This window comes from Chionomys nivalis, chromosome 7 (genome assembly GCF_950005125.1).
Source record: "Chionomys nivalis chromosome 7, mChiNiv1.1, whole genome shotgun sequence".
Classification (NCBI taxonomy): Eukaryota; Metazoa; Chordata; class Mammalia; order Rodentia; family Cricetidae; genus Chionomys; species Chionomys nivalis.
The window spans coordinates 76,012,634-76,031,928 of NC_080092.1; the positions used below are offsets into that span (position 1 = coordinate 76,012,634).

Sequence of the window (19,295 nt, forward strand, 5' to 3'; positions counted from 1 at the left end):
CTCTCTGTGAGCCAGCCCTCCAGTTCTGTGAGCCACCAACACCCGGCTTGCAAGTCTCACTTTTTAAAACTAACTTTTGCCGGGTGCTGGCGGGGTGGCATATGCCTTTAGTCCCAGCTCCAAGCGAGTTCGCGGACAGCCAGGACTGTTGAACTGTTACACAGAGAAACCCTGTAAGACAAATAGTTTTAATTTGTTCTTTGGCAGTTTCATACATAAATATTTTTGGTCACACTTCAACCCCACCTTCCGCTCTCGTTCCCTCCCACTACCTTGAAGCTTTTCTAAATGAAATTATATTTTTTTTTGATTGCATAGTATTTTATTATTCTTTTTACCTAAAGCATCATCATCATCATCATCATCCTCATCATCTAAACAGAGTATTGATAACTAGAATGCTAATACATAATTTCTTTTTTTAAAATTTATTTATTTATGAAAGATTTCTGCCTCCTCCCCACCACCGCCTCCCATTCCCTCCCCCCCCAATCAAGTCCCCCTCCCTCATCAGCCCGAAGAGCAGTCAGGGTTCCCTGCCCTGTGGGAAGTCCAAGGACCTCCCACCTCCTTCCAGGTCTAGTAAGGTGAGCATCCAAACTGCCTAGGCTCTAAATGAAATTATATTCCTTTATATTTTGGATAGGGTCTCACTCTGTAGCTCTGACTAGCCTGGAATTGGCTATGGAGAACACGCTGGGTTCACAGAGTCCCTCCTGCATCTACCTGCTGGGATGAAAGAATAAAGGTGTGCACCACCATGCCAGGCTGCGTTCTGAACCTCTGACCTCTGAGCCATTGTTTCAGCCCTTCCGCTGAAAATCCAATACTCCCCCTTACTCTTTTCATAGTTTTAAATGAACAACAATAACAGTAACAAGCACCCACTGGGATCAGGCAAGGTGGCTCAGAGGCTAATGGTGCCTCCAATCCTGATGGCCTGAGTTCAAACACCAGGACCCACATAACAGAGGAAATCATTTCCAAAAGTTGTCCTCAGACCTTCACACACCCCACATGTGTACAAAATATTTTAACTGGGTGTGGTTGTGCACACCTTTGATTCTAGTGCTTGGGAGGCAGGGGCAGGTGGATCTCTGAGTTCAAGACTAATCAGGTTGACAGAGTAAGTTCCAGGACAGTCAGAGCCCCATAAAGAAACCGTATCTCAAGGAAAACAAAACAAAACAAAAAAGTGAATACTACCAGGAATAAAGATGCATGCCTTTAAGCCTCAGGAGACAGGCAGACAGAACTCTGTGAGTTTCTGGTTAGCCTAGTTTATATAGCAAAAGTTGGAGGCAGGATTGCAAAATAGAAATGAGTTCTGGAGAGATGGTTTAGTAGTGAAGAACACTGGCTGCTCTTCCAGAGGTCCTGAGTTCAATTTCCAGCAACCACATGATGGCTCATAACTATCTGTAATAAGATCTGGTGCCCTCTTCTGGCCTGCTGGTGTACATGCAGGTAGAATACTATCTATACATATAGGGGGGGAGATACAGATGTCCTGTTAGGATTGGTCACTCAACAGTCAGTTATTCTCAGGAGTGTCTGCATTACTACAGCCCAATGCAAAAGGAAGCTCCTCTCTGACCAATGTTCAGAGCACCTTTGGGTATCAACATAATTTTATAAAATAATTTTATTTATTTATTTATTTATTTATTTATTTATTTATTTATTTATTTATTATGTATACAGTGCTCTGCCCACATGTGTGCCTGCAGGCCAGAAGAGGGCACCAAATCTCATTACAGATGGTTGTGAGCCACCATGTGTTGTGGTGGAAATAAAATTCAGGACCTTTGGAAGAGCAGGGAGAGCTCTTAACCACTGAACCATCTCCCCAGCCCCAGTATCAACATAATTTTAAGATTTAATCTTTTTTTTTTTTTTTTTTTTTGGTTTTTCGAGACAGGGTTTCTCTGTGGTTTTGGAGCCTGTCCTGGAACTAGCTCTTGTAGACCAGGCTGGTCTCGAACTCACAGAGATCCGCCTGCCTCTGCCTCCCAAGTGCTGGGATTAAAGGTGTGCGCCACCACCGCCCGGCTTAAGATTTAATCTTATTATGTGGAAGAGTGTGTGTGTGTGTGTGTGTGTGTGTGTGTGTGTGTGTGTGTGTTTACAGCTGCTCTATAGTTACAGGCAGCTGCGAAAACCCCGACATTGTTGCCAGAAATTGAACTCTGGCCTGTCCTGTGCAGGAGAGCACAGCACACTCCAACTTCTGAGCCAAACGTCTAGCCCTTACTGTGTGTGTATGTGTGGGAGTGTGTGCACACACGTGCAGTGGGTGAGGTTCCCACAAAAATCAAAGAGGTTTTCAGCTCCCCTAGAGCTACAGTTACAGGCGGCTTGTGAGCTACCGGGCAGTGGATTTTGTTGTTGGGTGGTTGTTTTTGTTTTTGGGTTTTTTTTTTTGTTGTTTGGTTTTTTTTTTTTTTTTTTTTTTTTTGAGAGAATGTCTCAAAGAGTCCAGGGTTAGTTTCAAACCCGCTACATAGCTAAGAATGATCTTGAACTTCTGATCTTCTGACCTCTGAACCTAAGGGATAAGATTACGGGCCTATCCACTTCACACAGTTTATATATTGCTGAATTTCAAATTGGGAGGCCGAGTGGTGGCGGTACAAGCCTTTAATTGCAGTACTTGGGAGACAAAGGTGGTGGTTCTCTGAGTTCAAGGCCAGCCTGGTCTACAGAGCAAGTTGAGGACAGCAGGGCTACAAAGAGAAACCCTGTTTCAAAAAACCAATAATCATACAAACAAAAGTTCAAATGCAGGTCTTCATTCACTCTTGACAAGCAGGTTAACCTGCCCAGCCCCAGAGCTGAGTACCTAAGCGGATTCCTTACCCTAGCTGGCCAGGGTAGGCTGTAGGTAGTCTGTTTTTTTTTTTTTTTTTTTTTTTTTGACGAGCCCTCTGGGAAGGACTATTTTCATCTAAGAAAGCTGGACAATGGGATGAGGAAGCATGTTAGTGATTTCACTGGGGGTCCTTGTGGGAATCCGGAGAACCAATGATGGATCAGCAGTCACTGTGTCACCTCTGGTCCCCTGCTCTGCAGGAGGCAGATGAGGGATAAGAAAGGGATGTGGGTTTCCTGAGTCAGCCAGGGAATCTGGAGACAAGGGAACCCAAGGCAGAGTCTAAGGCCAGGAAGGCCTGCTCTCAGTCAGAAGGCCAATGACGCAGGCTGGAACTGGAATGTCTGTGGCGTCTGTATGGGGAGGTGGTGGTGAGTCACCGTTTGGGGCTGGAAGAGCCAGCCAGGACCTTGGTTGAAAACTCTGCTGTTGTTGAGACAATGTTTAACGCTGTAGCCCAGGCTAGCCTAGAACTCACTTTATGCCTAGGCTAGCCTCAAACTTGGAATTTTCCTGCCTCAGCCTTCCAAGTGCAAGCACTACAGATAGGACTCACCACACCAGCTTTTCTCCACCTCATCCTGAAGTGCTGATTTTTCAGGCATGGTTCCCTCTCGTGACATATCTTCCATCTTCTCTCTGCTTGGGGTGAGTTTAAGTGACCTCTTTTCTGACGTTGCCTGTGTCCTTTGACCCCGCACATCCTGAACTTTACTGCAGTGAAATAGGCAGAAGGGAACTCCGCTGCCTCCTGACCCCCTTCGCCCAGCTGAAACCACACCAGACTGAGCACCAGAGCTCTACTCCCTGTGCCTGGCATGCTGGGCTGCCACGGGGCTTGGATTTATGGAACTAGTTTGCTCAAGTCCTTCAAGCCTGTGCTGAGGGCGCCAAGTGTGGCATGCATGCTTAGCATTTGCAAAGCCCTGGATCTGATCTTCAGCATTATAGTTAAAAGGGAAAAAAAATCTATCAGGTCTCTGATCTCCAGAAACTTCTTAGGATCTGCTTCTCCACTCTCTTGCCTCTTAAGGTGCCCCTTGGGGGCCTGTGGGTATCTCTGTTCTCCACCTGCCCTCTCCTCTTTGCTTTTTGTTCGTTCTGGGATGAGGAGAAACTTCTAGACTCCAGCCCACCACTTGCCCTTCCCAGAGCCCAGGACACATCATCTTTGATTTGTCCCTTTGTATACAAGGGGACACTTTTGATGGTGGTACAAGCCTGCAACCCCAGCACTTTGGAGACTGAGGCAGGAGGACCATGTATTCGAAGCCATCCTGAGATGCAAAGCAAGATTCTATCCCCCAATACAAACAAGCTAGATGTAGTGGTTATGTTTGACCCTGAAGTCCAATCACCGAGGAGGAGTCGACCCGAGAAAACACTCTCACAATGCAGTTGATGTAAAAGCATGGGAATTTTAATGAATTCTGTTGTGACAGTGTCTTTCAGCATTCCAGAAGCCAGAAAAAGCCCGAATAGCCGGTACAGGCTACTTTTAAAGCAAAAAGCCACAGACACAAGTGGAGAGTCTGGGGGCTGTTTTTCCAACTATTAGGATTGGCTGATTCCAAGGGCTATTGACAATGATTGGTCTGAGCCAGGACTGGAGGGCAGTTGGCAGAGCAGGTGAGGTAAGAGGAAACATTTGAGGGTTACTTTGACCCCTTCCCAGGGACTGATTGAAAACATCAGGAACTGAGTCAACATCTAAGGGTTATCTTGCCCCAATTTCAATAACTGAGTTCTATCTGGAGAACATCCACAAAATTCCAGTACGTGCATGTGAAGTTTTTAGGTCCTTGGTTCCCAGGGGAGCACTAAGGCTGAGAGGCCTCAGAAATGGCCTCAAAGTTGTCAGAAATGGCTTCAGAGTTCTTCTAGAGTTTTACAATTAGTTCCTGTAATGAAGCATGGAGGAGGGTGAGGCTAGAGGATTTTTGTAGATTAGAGGCAACTAGCCTGGGCTATATAGTTGCTTTCAGGACAGCCTAGGCTACAGGATATGGTCCTTTTGCAAAAAAGCAAACAAAACAAAACAAAAAAGAAAACAAAGCCAAAATTCTGGGTGTGGTAGGGTGTACCTATAATCTAACCCTTGGGAAATGGCCGCAAGAGAATCAGAAAGCCAGAACCATTCTCAGCCAGACAGTGAGTTAGTTAGTCTGAGGCTAGCTGGGCTACCTGGAACAAACTGGACATAGTGACACACCCCTGTATTGCCAATTCAAGAAAGGTTGAGGCAGGAGAATTACCATAAGTTTGAGGCTGACATGAACGCCAGTGACAACAAGGAAATCAAGGGACAACTGGGAGTCGTGGCTGCACAGGCTAGCAGAAAGGGAGCTAAGGCGCAGTCTCAGAACACATTGACAGGGGACCCGGGGCTCTCGTGGTCCTGGGGACTGACCACAGGGCTTCCCTTCTCTTTGCTTTTGCACCGGGTTCTAGGACTCAGACAATGGTGTCTACTCTTTTCGGACACCCACCCCCTTTAGACAAGAGTACCAAGGCTTTGATGCAAACCAAGCCCATTAGCTATGTTGCTGAGCAGAATACAAGATCTCAGGCAGCCCCTGCGTTCACTCTTGAAGCTAAATCTGCCCTGATATCTTATCACAGCCTGTTGGTAGCTGGGAGATGCCACGCAGAACTTGCTCCCAGGGAAGGAGGTTGTAAGAGGAGGGGAGATGGCTGGTAGGCAGGTGAGGTTTCCAGGAGGCAGAAGGAGCAGTCTTTCCAGTCCAGTGACCTCTCATCCCACAGGGGCACTTAACTCCCTATTGGATCTTCCACAGAGGCCACCAGGGTAACAGAGTGACCTAGATTAGGCCCTGGAGCTATAGGCAGCACAGCAGGTTGCTGGGGTAAAGGTTCCAAGAACCAGGATGGGTGAAGAAGGAAGGGCCCAAGAGAAAGGACTTCTGGGACTGTCAAAATGGAGTCTGAGCCCTATGGCCAGAGCCAGGTTCTAAGTCCTTGAGGAAACGCAAAACAAGTTTTTGAAGAGTTTTTGGACTGAGGGGGAGACAGCCCTGAACCTCAAGAAACCTCCCTCTCCTGAGAGGACATGGTTCTGCTGTCTGGACTCCTCCTAGAGGGCCTTCAGACTGACAAAAGCTAGCAGGCCCTGTGTCAGAGCTCAGAAGGATGAAGTGACCTCAGAGGGCCCCGTGGAGATACAGGATGGAGAGGATGACAGGCTTTGGCCATTGAGGGCGAGCTCAGGTTTAAAAAAAAATTTCTTTTTCAAGACAGGGCTTCTCTGTGTAATCCTGATTATCATGGAACTCACTCTGTACACCAGGCTGGCCTGGAAGAGAAAGATGTGCCTGCTTCTGCCTCCTGAGTGCTGGGATTAAAGGTGTGCACCACTATACCTGGTCTTTTAAAAGACATTAACATTTTTGTTTGTTTTGCTGTATGAGACAGGGTCTTTCTGTGTAGTTCTGGCAGTCCTGGAACTAGCTCTATAGACCAGCCTGGCCTCGAACTCAGAGATCTGCCTGCTTCTGCCTCTGGAGTGCTATGCTTGGCCTGAGTAATTAATTAATCTATTTATTAGTTTTTCAAGACAGGGTTTCTCTGTATAGCTCTGGCCATTGTGTAACTTGCTCTGTAGACCAGGTTGGCCTTCTATTAACTTGGGATTAGTAGTATGCACGACCACCACCGACGTCTTTTTTAATTTTTTAAAATGGTTTCATTGTATAGCCCAGTCTGGCCCCAGATTCCCAGCAACTTTCCTTCCTCAGCCTCCTGAGTACAGGCATGTTCCTCAGTGATTGGTTCATCAGTCTTTACAGGGCACTAGGGATGTAACAACTGGGAGCATGCTTGCCTAACATGGACGAAGCCCAGGGAGCATGCTTCCCTAGCATGGAGGAGCCCAGGGAGCATGCTTGCATACTAGCATGAATGAAGCCTCAACAATGTACAATGTTAGTGCAGACGACGTAGAGAGAAGAAGATCAGGATTCAAGGACAACATCAGCTACAAATCAAATGAGATCAGCCTGGGCTATGCATCTAAAACAACTCTTTGGGGAGGGAGTTAGATCTTTCTGGAGCCTCCAACATATTCCTATGTTACACTGCCCCAAGTAGGAAACCATGTGGCCGTAAACTCCAGTTCAGCAGAATCATTAGGAATTCTCAAGACACCACCTCTGGTAGCCTTCTCTCCACAGTGGCACCATTCCCAGTTAATGTCCGTATCTGGGATTCAGACCACCATGGTCCCTCCTGTTACCTCAGAAGTTACCGATGGCTTTGTGGAGCTGCCTGCTCCATTACAGGGCGCTGCCTCCGTTGACGGTCACCAAGGTGACCCTTTCTAACCACAGCACCCAACAGGAAGGAGGGCAGAGAACAGTGGGCCCTGTGCCCAGAAAAGAAGAGGGAGGGAAAATGGGGGGGGGGCACAAGCCATACTGCCCACCAGGCAGGGTCCAGATAGGGCTGGAGATACCCAAATGTTAATCACCCATTAGCACAGCCCAGGTGGAAAAGGAAGCATCATTAGTTTACAGTGGGTTTCACCAGGTAGGAGCAGTGGGCATGAGTCCCCGAGATAAGAAGCTTCCAGGCCAATCAGTGCCTCTGCGGTGCCTGGATATAAAGAGGCCAAGACAGGGTCTTGAAGCAGGATCCTGCCAGGCAGCAGGTAGAAGGGAGGGACCTGTCCTGCCCTGTGGAAAAGCTGGAAGAGCAGTCGGGTATGAGAGAGGCTGGGAGAGTGATGGGCTGGCCTGGGCGGAAGTGGCTCTCCTGGCTCTTCACCCTGATTCCTTGTCTGTATGGGAATCTAGAAGATAGTTCAGAGGGATTCCTAGGAAGACCAGGTCTCGCAGCCTTAGGCTAGCTCTGGCCTTCAGGGATCTGGGGGAAGGTTTCTTCCTGCCTGCTGTTTCTCCAGAAGATTGAAAAGGGTTGAGACCACAGAAGAAGCTCAGCCCAACCTTTAGGAAGAACTGCTGAGCCACGTTAGTCAAGCCCAAGACGGTGTGTGTGTGTGTGTCTGTGTGTGTGTGCGTGCATTCAGGATGGTTCTCTGTGTGCCTTTCATCTCGGGGAGGGATATGATGGCTGAATAACAGCTTAGTTGGAAGCAGGAAGGTGGGCTGCTGCGAACTTTGTTAGGGCTTTAAGGGGATAATCTTGCCAAATCCTATCCCTGTGATGTCTGGTAATGAGCCAAGAAGGGAGTTCCCACCACCTAGGCCCTTTCTACTTTCTTCCCAGTTCTTGCTTCAGAATCCACAAAGCAGGACCAGCTCTGGGTCAAGGCTCCATGTCCCTTCCAGTCACTTCGTGTAACCCCCTGTGGTTCCTGCCCCACCCCAGCTCTCAGCATTCACCCCAGTCCCAGCATCAAGTAGCCTCCTGGATCCCCCCCTGATTGCAGTATTGCCCGGTTTTCCTCTCAGCTCGGGCACACAACCTAGGAAGATGGTGGCTATGAAGACCTGTTCTCTGCTGCTGGCGCTGCTCTTCCTGGCAGCCGCGCTGGGAGAAGAAGAAGAAGTTCAATTCAGGTAGGAGTGGGATGTGGAGGGGGCTGGAATATAAACTGGCTTGGGGTGGGGGTGGTGAAAAAGAGAGGGACTCCAGGCTGAGCGGAGGGAGTAGAGAGAGTGGAGAGAGAGCCAGTCTGCAGCCTGAGGACGCAATGAGGACAGAACTGGAGAGTTATGTATGAAGAGTTCCCATGGGAGTGAGGAAGACTGTGCTTTGCCAGGTCCGAGGAAGGCCCTTGTGGTGGCAGAGAGTCTGCAGTGCAGGGTCTCCCTTGGGATAACTAGCCGTCTCTGATGCATGCATACATTCACTGGGACCCCACAGGAGCTTCCTGGGCACCAGACGCAGGGCAGACCGTTGGGAACCAAGGTCCAGTGAGGGCTACTGCCTTCATTGACTACAGGGACCAAGGTAGACACAGACACGGACCACATAACCATGCTCCAGAGGACCAAAGCCAAGGCAGACAGTGTCGTGCTGAGTGTGGCAGCATGCTCCTGCAACTCCAGCCCTTGGCAGACAGAGGCAGGGGCATTTAAAGTTTGAGGCTAGCCTGGGCTACATAACAAAACCAGAGTCTAGAGTGAGAGAAAGAGAAGAGGAGAAGAAAGAGGAGGAGGAGGAGCAAGAGGAGGAGGAGAAGTTGAGGGTAAGTATAGCCAAGGCTTGATGTGTTTGGGGACCAAGGCAGAGACTTGTCAAAGCAGTACCGGTTTTTCTCAGATGAAGGACAATCCATGTACTGTATGAGGCTGGCACTGGGAAGTGTGAGGGAAAGCTGGCAGAAATATTTACAAAGAGAGTCGACCTTGAGTTTTTTAAGAACAAAGTCTCAGACCAGGTAGTAATGGTCCATGCCTTTAAACCCAGCACTCAGCAAGCAGCAGCAGGCAGATCTCTGAGTTCAAGGGAAACTGGTCAACAGAGTGAGTTACAACACAGCCAGGGCTACACAGAGAAACCCTGTCTCATAAAACAAAACAAAAATAAAAATACCAACAAAAACAACTATAATAAAAGAAAAATCACTGATAATGGTAGCACATGTCTTTAGTTCCTGTGCTCTGGAGACAGAGGCAGGCCATAAGTGCCAGCCAGGGTTACAGAATGAGACCCTGTCTCAAGAGAGACCAGAGACTCAGGAAGTCAGTACGGCATGTCTACCTCCCGGGACAAGTGAGAGGGCGCAGCGAGATCAGGAGTTCACGGGGAACTTCAGCAACAGAGTGAGTTTGAGGCAAGCTGGGATACAAGAGACCAACCATAACAAACCAATCTTAAACAAAACAACAGCAACAACAAAAATCTCAGAGGGTTTGGGCTGGGGAACACTCCTCAGTCTTACCTAGCATGCATGAGACACACAGGTTCTACCCCTAGAAATGAGACAACAAACCAGGGCCCCTCCCAGGAACCTGTGTTCAAATGAGCTACCGGAATCCCGGATCTACCATTTATATTGCGTGGCAGCAAAGTGGTGGCCAGGGGACACCTCTGTAGAGTTCTTTCTCTCCTGCCACCTCTTTGTGCCTTCTGAGAATTGAACTCAGGTCGTCAGGCTTGTGTCCTTGGATGGTAAGTGACTCATTTCCAAAACAGGGACACAGAAACTAGTAAAACTAGTGGTGGTTGTGGTGGTGGTGGTTCAAGACAGGGTTTCTCTGTGTAGTCCTGGTTGTCCTCGTCCTCAAACTCACTCTGTAGACCAGGCTGGTCTGTAACTCAGAGATCTGCGTGCCTCTGCCTCCCTAGTATTGGGATTAAGGTGTGCCCCACCACCCACCACTAAGGTTGGTGAAACCTTGTTTTAAATTTTATTTATGTGCATTGGTGTTTTGTCTGCATGTATATCTGTGTGAGGCTGTCGGGCACACTGGAACTGGAGTTACAGACAGTTGCCACCACCACCTGGCAAGGTCCTGGGTTTGATTCCAACACCACATAAAAGAAGAGGGGAGGGATACTGCAGAGAGATACTCCATGGTTAAGAGCACTGATTGCTCTTCCAGAGGACCAGGGCTCAGTTCCCAGAACCCTCATGACAAGTCAGTCTAACTACAGTTCCCGGGGATCTGATGCCCTCACACAGACATCCATGCAGGCAAAACACTAATGTGCATAAAATAAAAGTAAAATTTAAAAACGATTAAAATCAAGGTGACACACAACTTTAATCCCAGCACTAGAAAGGCTGTGGCAGGTGGATCTCTGTTGAGTTTGAGGCCAACTTGATCTACAAAGTGAGTTCTGGGTCAGCTAGGACAGTTTCACAGAGAAATCTTGTCTTGTAAAACAAGAAAACAAACAAATACAAAACAAAAAAGGAGCAGCAATAAAAATAGTATGTCTCATAGGGTCGGGATGGAATAATTTATTGTTATTCTTCTTCTTTTTTTGTTGTTTTTCTATCATGTGGGTCCTGCGGGTTGAACTCAGGTTGTCAGGATTGATAGCAAACCCCTTTATTTCTTTATTTAAAAAAAATATTTATTTATTTATTTATTTATTTATTTATTATGTATACTGCATTCTGCCTGCATGTATATCTGCAGGCCAATTTCTTGTATGTATATCTGCAGGCCAAAAGAGGGCAGCAGATTTCATCAGATGGTTGCTAGTCACCATGTGGTTGCAGGGAATTGAACTCAGGACCTCTGGATAACAGCCAGTGCTCTTAAGCTCTGAGCCATCTCTCCAGCCCAGCAAACCCCTTTATTTGCCAAACAATCTCACCAGTCCCTGTATTCATGATTATTATTTTAGTAATTTACTTCTCCCTATTTTATGTTCTTTGGTGTTTTGCCTGCGTGTGTGTGACAGTGTCAGATCTTGTAGTTACACACAGTTAGCTGACATGTGGGTGCTGGGAATTGAACCTGGGTCCTCTGGTAGAGCTGACGGTTCTCTTAGCCATTGAGCCTTCACTACTTCAACACCTGGTTTGTGCTTTTTTTTTCTTTTCTTTTTTTTTTTTTTTTTGGTTGTTTTGAGACAGGGTTTCTCTGTAGCTTTGGAGCCTATCCTGGAGATAGCTCTTGTAGACCAGGCTGGTCTATAATTCACACAGATCCCCCTGCTTGTGCCTCAGAGTGCAGGAATTAAAGGCGTGTGTCACCACCACCTGATTTTTCCATATTATTGTTATATTTTTGTATTTTTTTAAATATTTATTTATTATGTATACAATATTCTGTCTGTGTATGTGCCTGCAGGCCAGAAGAGGGCACCAGACCCCATTACAGATGGCTGTGAGCCACCATGTGGTTGCTGGGAATTGAACTCAGGACCTTTGAAAGAGCAGACAATGCTCTTAACCTCTGAGCCATCTCTCCAGCCCCTATTGTTATATTTTTGAGACTTGGTTTTTCTCTGTAGCTTTATCCTGGAACTCACTGTGTAGACCAGGCTGGCCTTGAACTCACAGAGCTTGGTCTGTCTCTGCCTACTGAGTGCCGAATAATATTGTTATTACTTTATTCTTACTATTATTGAGATGATCTCTTTTTACATAGTATAGACTGGCCTTGAACTTTCAGTGATCCTCCTGCCTCTGCCTTCCAAGTACTGGGATTACAGGCATGCACTCTCTGGCCAGTTGGCTTCAGTTTCTTACACAGAAGCAAAGGACTTAATCAAGCAATGTGATGTCCCCAACCTTTTTCCCATCCTTGGGATCCTGGTTTCTATCTCTTGCCTCTCAGATCCCAAGCTAAATCTGGTAGCCTCCGGCCTCGAGGCCCGAGGTATGCAGAGGGGACTTTAATCAGCGATTACAGCATCCTCATGGACAAGATCCGCCAACATGAGTTTGTGAACTGGCTGCTGGCCCAGAAGGGGAAGAAGATCAAGTAAGTAACTCCCTGCACCCCTCCTGTCCCCACACCAAACTCTGCTATGTTCACACTGCCTCCTAGGAGACCATACAGCCTGTGATGTGCACAACCCCACAGACACCTTTTAGTCAGTGAGGAGAAGGTAGTGGCCATGTCCTGAGTCTCTGACTGGGCAATAGAGCAGTCTGGTGCAGATGAGGTGCTCTCCTGTCCTTTATTAGTAAGGGGAGGAGCCAGAGAAGAGTGTAGAAGCCTTAGAGGGAACCCAGACTTCTGGAGAGCAAGGCAGGAGGAGCTGGGTTGCCTGTTGGCTTCGGACTCTGTAGATAAATCACCATTGTGCTCTCCCAATCTATGCCAAACCTTGTTGTGCTGCTGTTTCCTCAGCCTGGTGGGTTCTGAGGAGCCCTCCGTGATGGAGGCAACTGAACAAAGCAGTCACGGTGGAGGATAGGGGTTAGGATGTGCAGGAAGAGGCACTGTTGCTCCTACTGTTGAGGTATCAAAGCTGCCAGTGTCCCTGGGTGGGGGACTTCCAACTGTTCCTCCAGTCGGCTCACCCCCAAATCGTCTTCATCTTACCAGCTGGAAACACAACATCACCCAGAGAGAGGCCCAGGCCTTGGAGCAGGCAGGACAGTCTGAGAGAAATGAGGAGACAGAGGGACAACAGAGGTGAGTCCACCATGAGGAGAGAGGGGGAACAGCCTCCAGCCCATTGGCTTCACTGCTCCCTGTAGCAGGTCTTTTCTTTGGAACACCAACCAGCTGCTAAATAGTGAAGGGAGACGATTTAGTGATGAAAGCTCGGCCTTAGCTTATGCTTGTAGCATTAGTCCTATAACTCAACCTGTTTCTCTCATCTACATTTCGCTTCTAGGCTTTTTTCCTTTTCCCAACCTGGGTCTGTCTCTCTGGCAGCTAGGTAGCGACTGACTTGCTGACTGGCCCTAGGTGCCTCCCCTTCTTTCTCCTTCCTTCTCTTCTCCCTCTTCACCATAGCCCAGATTCTTTCTATGTATTCTCCTTGCCTGACAGTTCCTGCTATCCTACTACTGCCCAGCTTTTGGGTTTTTGGTTTTTTTTTTTATTTTTTATTAAAGATTTATTTATTATATATACAGTGTTCTACCTACAGGCCAGAAGATGGCACCAGGTCTCATTAAAGCTAGTTGTGAGACACCTTTGCTGGGTATTAAATGCAGAATCTCTAGAAGAGCAGCCAGGACTAGTAATTCCGAGTCATTCTCCATCCTCTGTGGTCAGCTTTTTACTAGACCAATAAGGTGTCTTAGACAGGGAAGTTGAAACAGCAGCACGTCTTTCCATAATTAAACAAGTGCACCCTAACAAATGGAGCACACTTTTACATGGTTAAGTGATCCACGACAGCGCCCTCTCTCAGGCTGCAGAGGAGTGCAGGGACTCCCCCATAGGAACCCCCTTCTCATGGGGAGGTGGTGGCGCACGCCTTTAATCTAGCAATCGGGAGGCAGGGGCAGGCGGATCTCTGTGAGTTTGAGGCCAGCCTGGTCTACAAAGTGATTTCTGGTTCAGTTAGGACTGTTTCACAGAGAAACCCTGTCTAGAAAAACAAGAAAACAAACAAAAACAACACATGTAAGGAGCAGGGATACAAACAGTATGTCTCATAGGGTTGGGATGTAATCATGCATTGTTATTATTATTATTATTTTGGTTTTTCTATCATGTGGGTCCTGCGTGTTGAACTCAGGTTGTCAGGACTGATAGCAAACCCTTATTTGCCAAACAATCTGACCAGTCCCTGAATTCACTACTATTATTATTATTTTAATAATTTACTTATCTCTATTTTTATGTTCTTTGGTGTTTTTCCTGCATGTGTGTGTGACAGTGTCAGATCCTGTAGTTACACAGTTATTAGCTGACATGTGAGTGCTGGGAATTGAACCTGGGTCCTCTGCTAGAGCAGGTGGTCCTCTTAGCCACTGAGCCTTCATTTCAACACCTGGTTTTTGCCTTTCTTTTTTTTTTTTTTTTTTGACAGGGTTTCTCTGTAGCTTTGGAGCCTGTCCTGGAGATAGCTCTTGTAGACCAGGCTGTCCTCAAATTCAAACAGATCCACCTGCCTCTGCCTCTGAGTGCTGGAATTAAAGGCGAGAGACACCACCATCCTAATTTATTCATACTATTGATATTTTTGAAAGTTGTTCTTTCTCTGTAGCTCTAACTGTCCTGGAACTCACTGTGTAGACCAGGCTGGCCTTGAACTCACAGAACTTGGTCTGTCTCTGCCTCCTGAGTGCTGACTACTATTGTTATTACTTCACTCTTACTATTACTGAGATGATCTCTAATTACATAGTATAGACTGGCCTTGAAATTTCAGTGATCCTTTCAAGTACTGGAATTACTCACAGTGAGTTGTGTTAGGTTTGTTACTCTGAACCAAAGGACTTAATCAAGCCATGTGCGGTTCCCAACCTTTTTCCCATCCTTGGGATCCTGGTTTCTATCTCTTGCCTCTCAGATCCCAAGCTAAATCTGGTAGCCTCCGGCCTCGAGGCCCGAGGTATGCAGAGGGGACTTTAATCAGCGATTACAGCATCCTCATGGACAAGATCCGCCAACATGAGTTTGTGAACTGGCTGCTGGCCCAGAAGGGGAAAAAGATCAAGTAAGTAACTCCCTGCACCCCTCCTGTCCCCACACCAAACTCTGCTGTGTTCACACTGCCTCCTAGGGGACCATACAGACCGTGACGTGCACAACCCCACAGACACCTTTTAGTCAGTGAGGAGAAGGTAGTGGCCATGTCCTGAGTCTCTGACTGGGCAATAGAGCAGTCTGGTGCAGATGAGGTGTTCTCCCGTCCTTTATTTCTAAGGGGAGGAACCAGAGAAGAGTATAGAAACTACAGGGGAACCCTAGAGGTCTGGCGATGAAGGCAAAAGAAGCTGGGTTGCTGTTGGCTTCAGACTCTCTAAATAAATCACCATTGTTCTCTCCCAACCTATACCAAACCTTGTTGTGCTGCTGTTTCCTCAGCCTGGTGGATTCTGAACAGCCCTCCATGATGCAGGCAACTGAACACATGCAGTGGTGGGGGGTAGGGAGTTAGGATGTGCAGGAAGAGGCACTGTTGCTCCTACTGTTGAGGTATCAAAGCTGTCAGTGTCCCTGGGTGGGGGACTTCCAACTGTTCCTCCAGTCGGCTCACCCCCAAATCGTCTTCATCTTACCAGCTGGAAACACAACATCACCCAGAGAGAGGCCCAGGCCTTGGAGCAGGCAGGACAGTCTGAGAGAAATGAGGAGACAGAGGGACAACAGAGGTGAGTCCACCATGAGGAGAGAGGGGGAACAGCCTCCAGCCCATTGGCTTCACTGCTCCCTGTAGCAGGTCTTTTCTTTGGACCACCAACCAGCTGCCAAATCATGAAGGGAGACTTGATTTAGTTATGAAAGCTCAGCCTAAGCTTATGCTTGTACCATTAGCTCTTAGCTGGCAACTGACGGGCTGACTGTCCCTGGCCCTGGGTGCCTCCCTTTCTTTCTCTCTCTTTCTTTTCTCCCCCTTCTCCAGAGCCTCGATTACTTCTGTTTGTTCTCTGTGCCCGACACTTCCTGTTATCCCTCTACTGACAGCTATTGTGTTTTTATTTGTTTGTTTTTGTTTTTTTGTTTTTGGTAAAGATTTATTTATTATGTATAGTGTTCTCCCTGCAGACCAGAAGAGGGCATCAGGTCTCATTACAGATGGTTTTGAGCCACCATGTGGTTGCTGAAAATTGAATGCAGGACCTCTAGGAGCAGCCAGGGTTCTTATTTAACCTCTGAGGCATATCTCCCGCCTCTGTGCTCAGCTTTTTATTAGACCAATCAGGTATCCTCGACAGGCAAGGTGAAACAGCAGCATGTCTTTCCATAATTAAACAAGTGCACCATAACAAATGGAACACACTTTCATATAATTTTTTTTTTTTTTTTTTTGGTTTTTCGAGACAGGGTTTCTCTGTGGCTTTGGAGCCTGTCCTGGAACCAGCTCTGTAGACCAGGCTTGTCTCGAACTCACAGAGATCCGCCTACCTCTGCCTCCCGAGTGCTGGGATTAAAGGCGTGCGCCACCATCGCCCGGCACACTTTTATATAATTAAGTGTTCCGTGACAGCGCCCTCTCTCAGGCTGCAGAGGAGTGCAGGGACTCCCCCATAGGAACCTCCTTCTCTAAGCTCAAAAGAGTGAAGTCCTGGAGGATGCCCTGAGGGCTTTCTAAAATCTGTGACTGAATGATATTCATGGATTCATTGTAGCGAGGGGAGCAGGGAATGAGGGACCTTAGAGTTGGCTTCTCCTTGCCAAGCCTCAGGAAGGCAGTTTGGAGACCAGGACATTCTCCCAAAGCCAGACCCCTGAAATCAGCCACCCTTTCTGGGAAGAAGTGATGAATGGATGCTCAGGGACGGCCTCTCTCGGGTCACTGGGATGCAGTCTGTGATGCTTTTAGAGGTGGGTGGATAAGCTATGTCACTGCAATACTGTGGTTTATTGTGCCTTAATTGAGGACCATATATTCTGTGGTTGTACAGAACCAGATAGGTCCCAACGCAAGAGAGGCTAGGGATCTGAGAGTGGAGATAGCCCAGAGGAAGCCAGCTGTGTTCACTCCTTAGTAGGTGTTCGCCCATGTTTTCAACCCAACACCCCAGAGGCAGAGACAGCCCAATTTAGTTTACATAGCAACTTCTGGGCCAGTTAGGGTTAAAGAGTGAGACTCTGTCCAAAAACAAACCATCCAGGCTCCTGCAATCTCTCTTCTGTGCAGTTCCTTGCCCAAGAACCCCAGTGATGAAGATGTGCTCAGGGGCTTGCTGATTCAAGAGCTGCTGGCCTGGATAGTGGACCAAATAGAGCTCTGCCGGCTCAGGATGGGGACAGGAAGGCTATGAGGGTGTTGCAAGGTTGTTAGTTAGAAGTTTAAGCTTCCAGGTGATACACAATATGTGTGTGTTTGTCTCTCACTGACTGTGTGCACATGTATGTCTTGTTGGGAATTGAACCCAAGGCTCTGGAATTGCTACGGAAATGCCCTACCTCTGAGCCTTAGCCCAGGCTGGTCCAGAGTGACCTGTGTAACCTAGATCAAACTTATGATCCTTGTGTCTCCTCAGCACTGGAATTATAGGTGTGTGCCACTACAGGCACCGTTATCCTTAGACCTCATTCAGATCTTTGTCCAAACACACACCAGCAAAGTACCCATTCAGAACCTCAGCACACTGATTAAAATCAGAGCTATAATGGGGGTGGGTCTCGCACCCGTCCCCTAGCACTTGGCAGGAGGACCTCAGGAAGATTGTCTACAAGCCCAAGTTCAGTCTACACCAGTGAGTTCTAAAACAGTCAGGGCTATGTAGTGATAACCTATCCCCCAAATTAAAGCTAAAACAACAAACAAGAAGAAAAAGAAAATCGTATCTGGGCATGGTGGCCACACCTTTGATTCCAGAACTCGGGAGGTTGAAGCAGGAGGATGTCTTAGTTTGGGGCCAGTCTGTTCTACAAAGCAAGTTCCAGGACAGCCAGAGCTGAAACACAGAGAAACCCTGTCTCAAAAACAAACAAAGAAAGGTTATTTGCAGGTAGGAGTGGTTTCTCTATGCCTGGACACCAGGATAAATTTGCTGCGCTGACTCTTGGTAACCACTTCTCTTTCCTTGTCTCCCCTCTTCCAGGTCTGAGTGACTGACCTAGCCCAGAGCAGGACTGGACTCTGCCCTTTGCTTGCTCAGCTCCTGCTTCTGCCCTGGTCCAAAGTCCAAAGTCTCCGAGAGAAGCAAACCAATAAAGTCTTGAGCTAAAGTAAATCCTGGTGTCCACTCTGAAAACTTATTTAAATGTCAGCTGAGCCGTTACTGGGCATGGTTGTGTGTATCCTGGGTGTGTCCATGACTCCAGAGGAAAGCGACACTTCCAGTCATGTCTCTGCGCATGCTGCAAGCATACTGGAAAGTCATCGTAGACAGGAGGGATTCTGACGGAATCACTGTTTGTAATCATGAAGCAGACAGACCCAATGCAGCCCTTCATGCTAACCAAGCATGACTTTAGAAGCCTGTCAAAGTAGTTCTGCCAAGGGGAAGGCAGGAGAACCAGGAGCTCAAGGACAGACTTAGCTACTTGAGGCTGCCTTAATGTTTCAAAAGCAAGCGAACAAACACAAATAAAGGCAGGCTCTTCCATACATGGGCCTTCCAAGCAGCTGAGACGAATGCATCGTTCCACAGCCAGCAAGCCTTCATCTTCAAATATACACACACACTACTAACCACACAGCATGATGAGTCACGTGAAGAAAGACAGAAAAGTTCTTTTTTTTGTTATTTTATTTGGCTGTTGAGAGAGGGTTTCTTTGCGTAGCTTTGGATCCTGTCCTGGAACTTGATATGTAGACCAGGCTTGGATTTAAAGGCATGTGCCACCACCCCCCAGCCAGAAAAGTTCTCTCTAGGTGTGATGTGGTGAGAAAATGGCATTTAAGGTGATACTGGGGACATGCCAGGGAATGGATGGGCTGGAGAGAGCATTAGTGGTAAGAATGAGAGAACCGGGTTCAGTTCCCAGAACCTTCTCCCAGTGGCTCACATGGCCTATAACTCTTGCTCCAGGAAATCCAACATGCCCTTCTGGCCTCACCTATGCATAGCCCCACACAGACACACATACATACTCATAAATTAAAATATAAAAAAGTCAATCAATATGAAGGCAAGCAATGCGGAGAGTACAGACAAGAGCTAGGTAGCAGTCAGGCCTCAGGCCTCCAAGGGATGGTGCAGGCCTGAAACACAGCCCTGGGGACAATGAGGTGGGACATTGCTGCAAGTCTGAGGCAACCTGGACTGCAGTGACAGGATGATGTAGTAAGACCTTGTCTCAAGACAAAATAAAATGTCGGGTGTGGTGGCCCGCATCTTTATCCTAGCAGTCTGGAGGCAGAGGCAGGCGGATCTCTTTGAGTTTGAAACCAGTCTGGCTTGTACAGTGAGTTCAAGGGCAGCAAGGGCTACACAGTTGGACTTTATCTT

The 19,295-nt window shown here is 47.6% G+C and overlaps 1 protein-coding gene across 1 annotated transcript; it reads left to right on the top strand.

Moving 5' to 3' along the window:
• The first annotated feature begins 8,323 nt into the window (after positions 1-8,323).
• Gip (gastric inhibitory polypeptide) lies at positions 8,324-17,156 on the top strand. Its single transcript, XM_057773959.1, has 6 exons — positions 8,324-8,409; positions 12,094-12,240; positions 12,811-12,900; positions 14,738-14,884; positions 15,453-15,542; positions 17,033-17,156. The coding sequence occupies exons 1-6, from the start codon at positions 8,324-8,326 to the stop codon at positions 17,154-17,156; spliced, it is 684 nt and encodes a 227-aa protein (XP_057629942.1).
• The last annotated feature ends 2,139 nt before the right edge of the window (positions 17,157-19,295 follow it).

Excerpts from the sequence above, each read along its gene's own strand:
- Gip (XM_057773959.1), top strand. The coding sequence starts at position 8,324 with ATGGTGGCTATGAAGACCTGTTCTCTGCTGCTGGCGCTGCTCTTCCTG. Across the intron at positions 12,241-12,810 it reads CAGAAGGGGAAGAAGATCAA|CTGGAAACACAACATCACCC; the intron begins GTAAGTAACTCC and ends TCATCTTACCAG. Across the intron at positions 12,901-14,737 it reads GAGACAGAGGGACAACAGAG|ATCCCAAGCTAAATCTGGTA; the intron begins GTGAGTCCACCA and ends CTTGCCTCTCAG.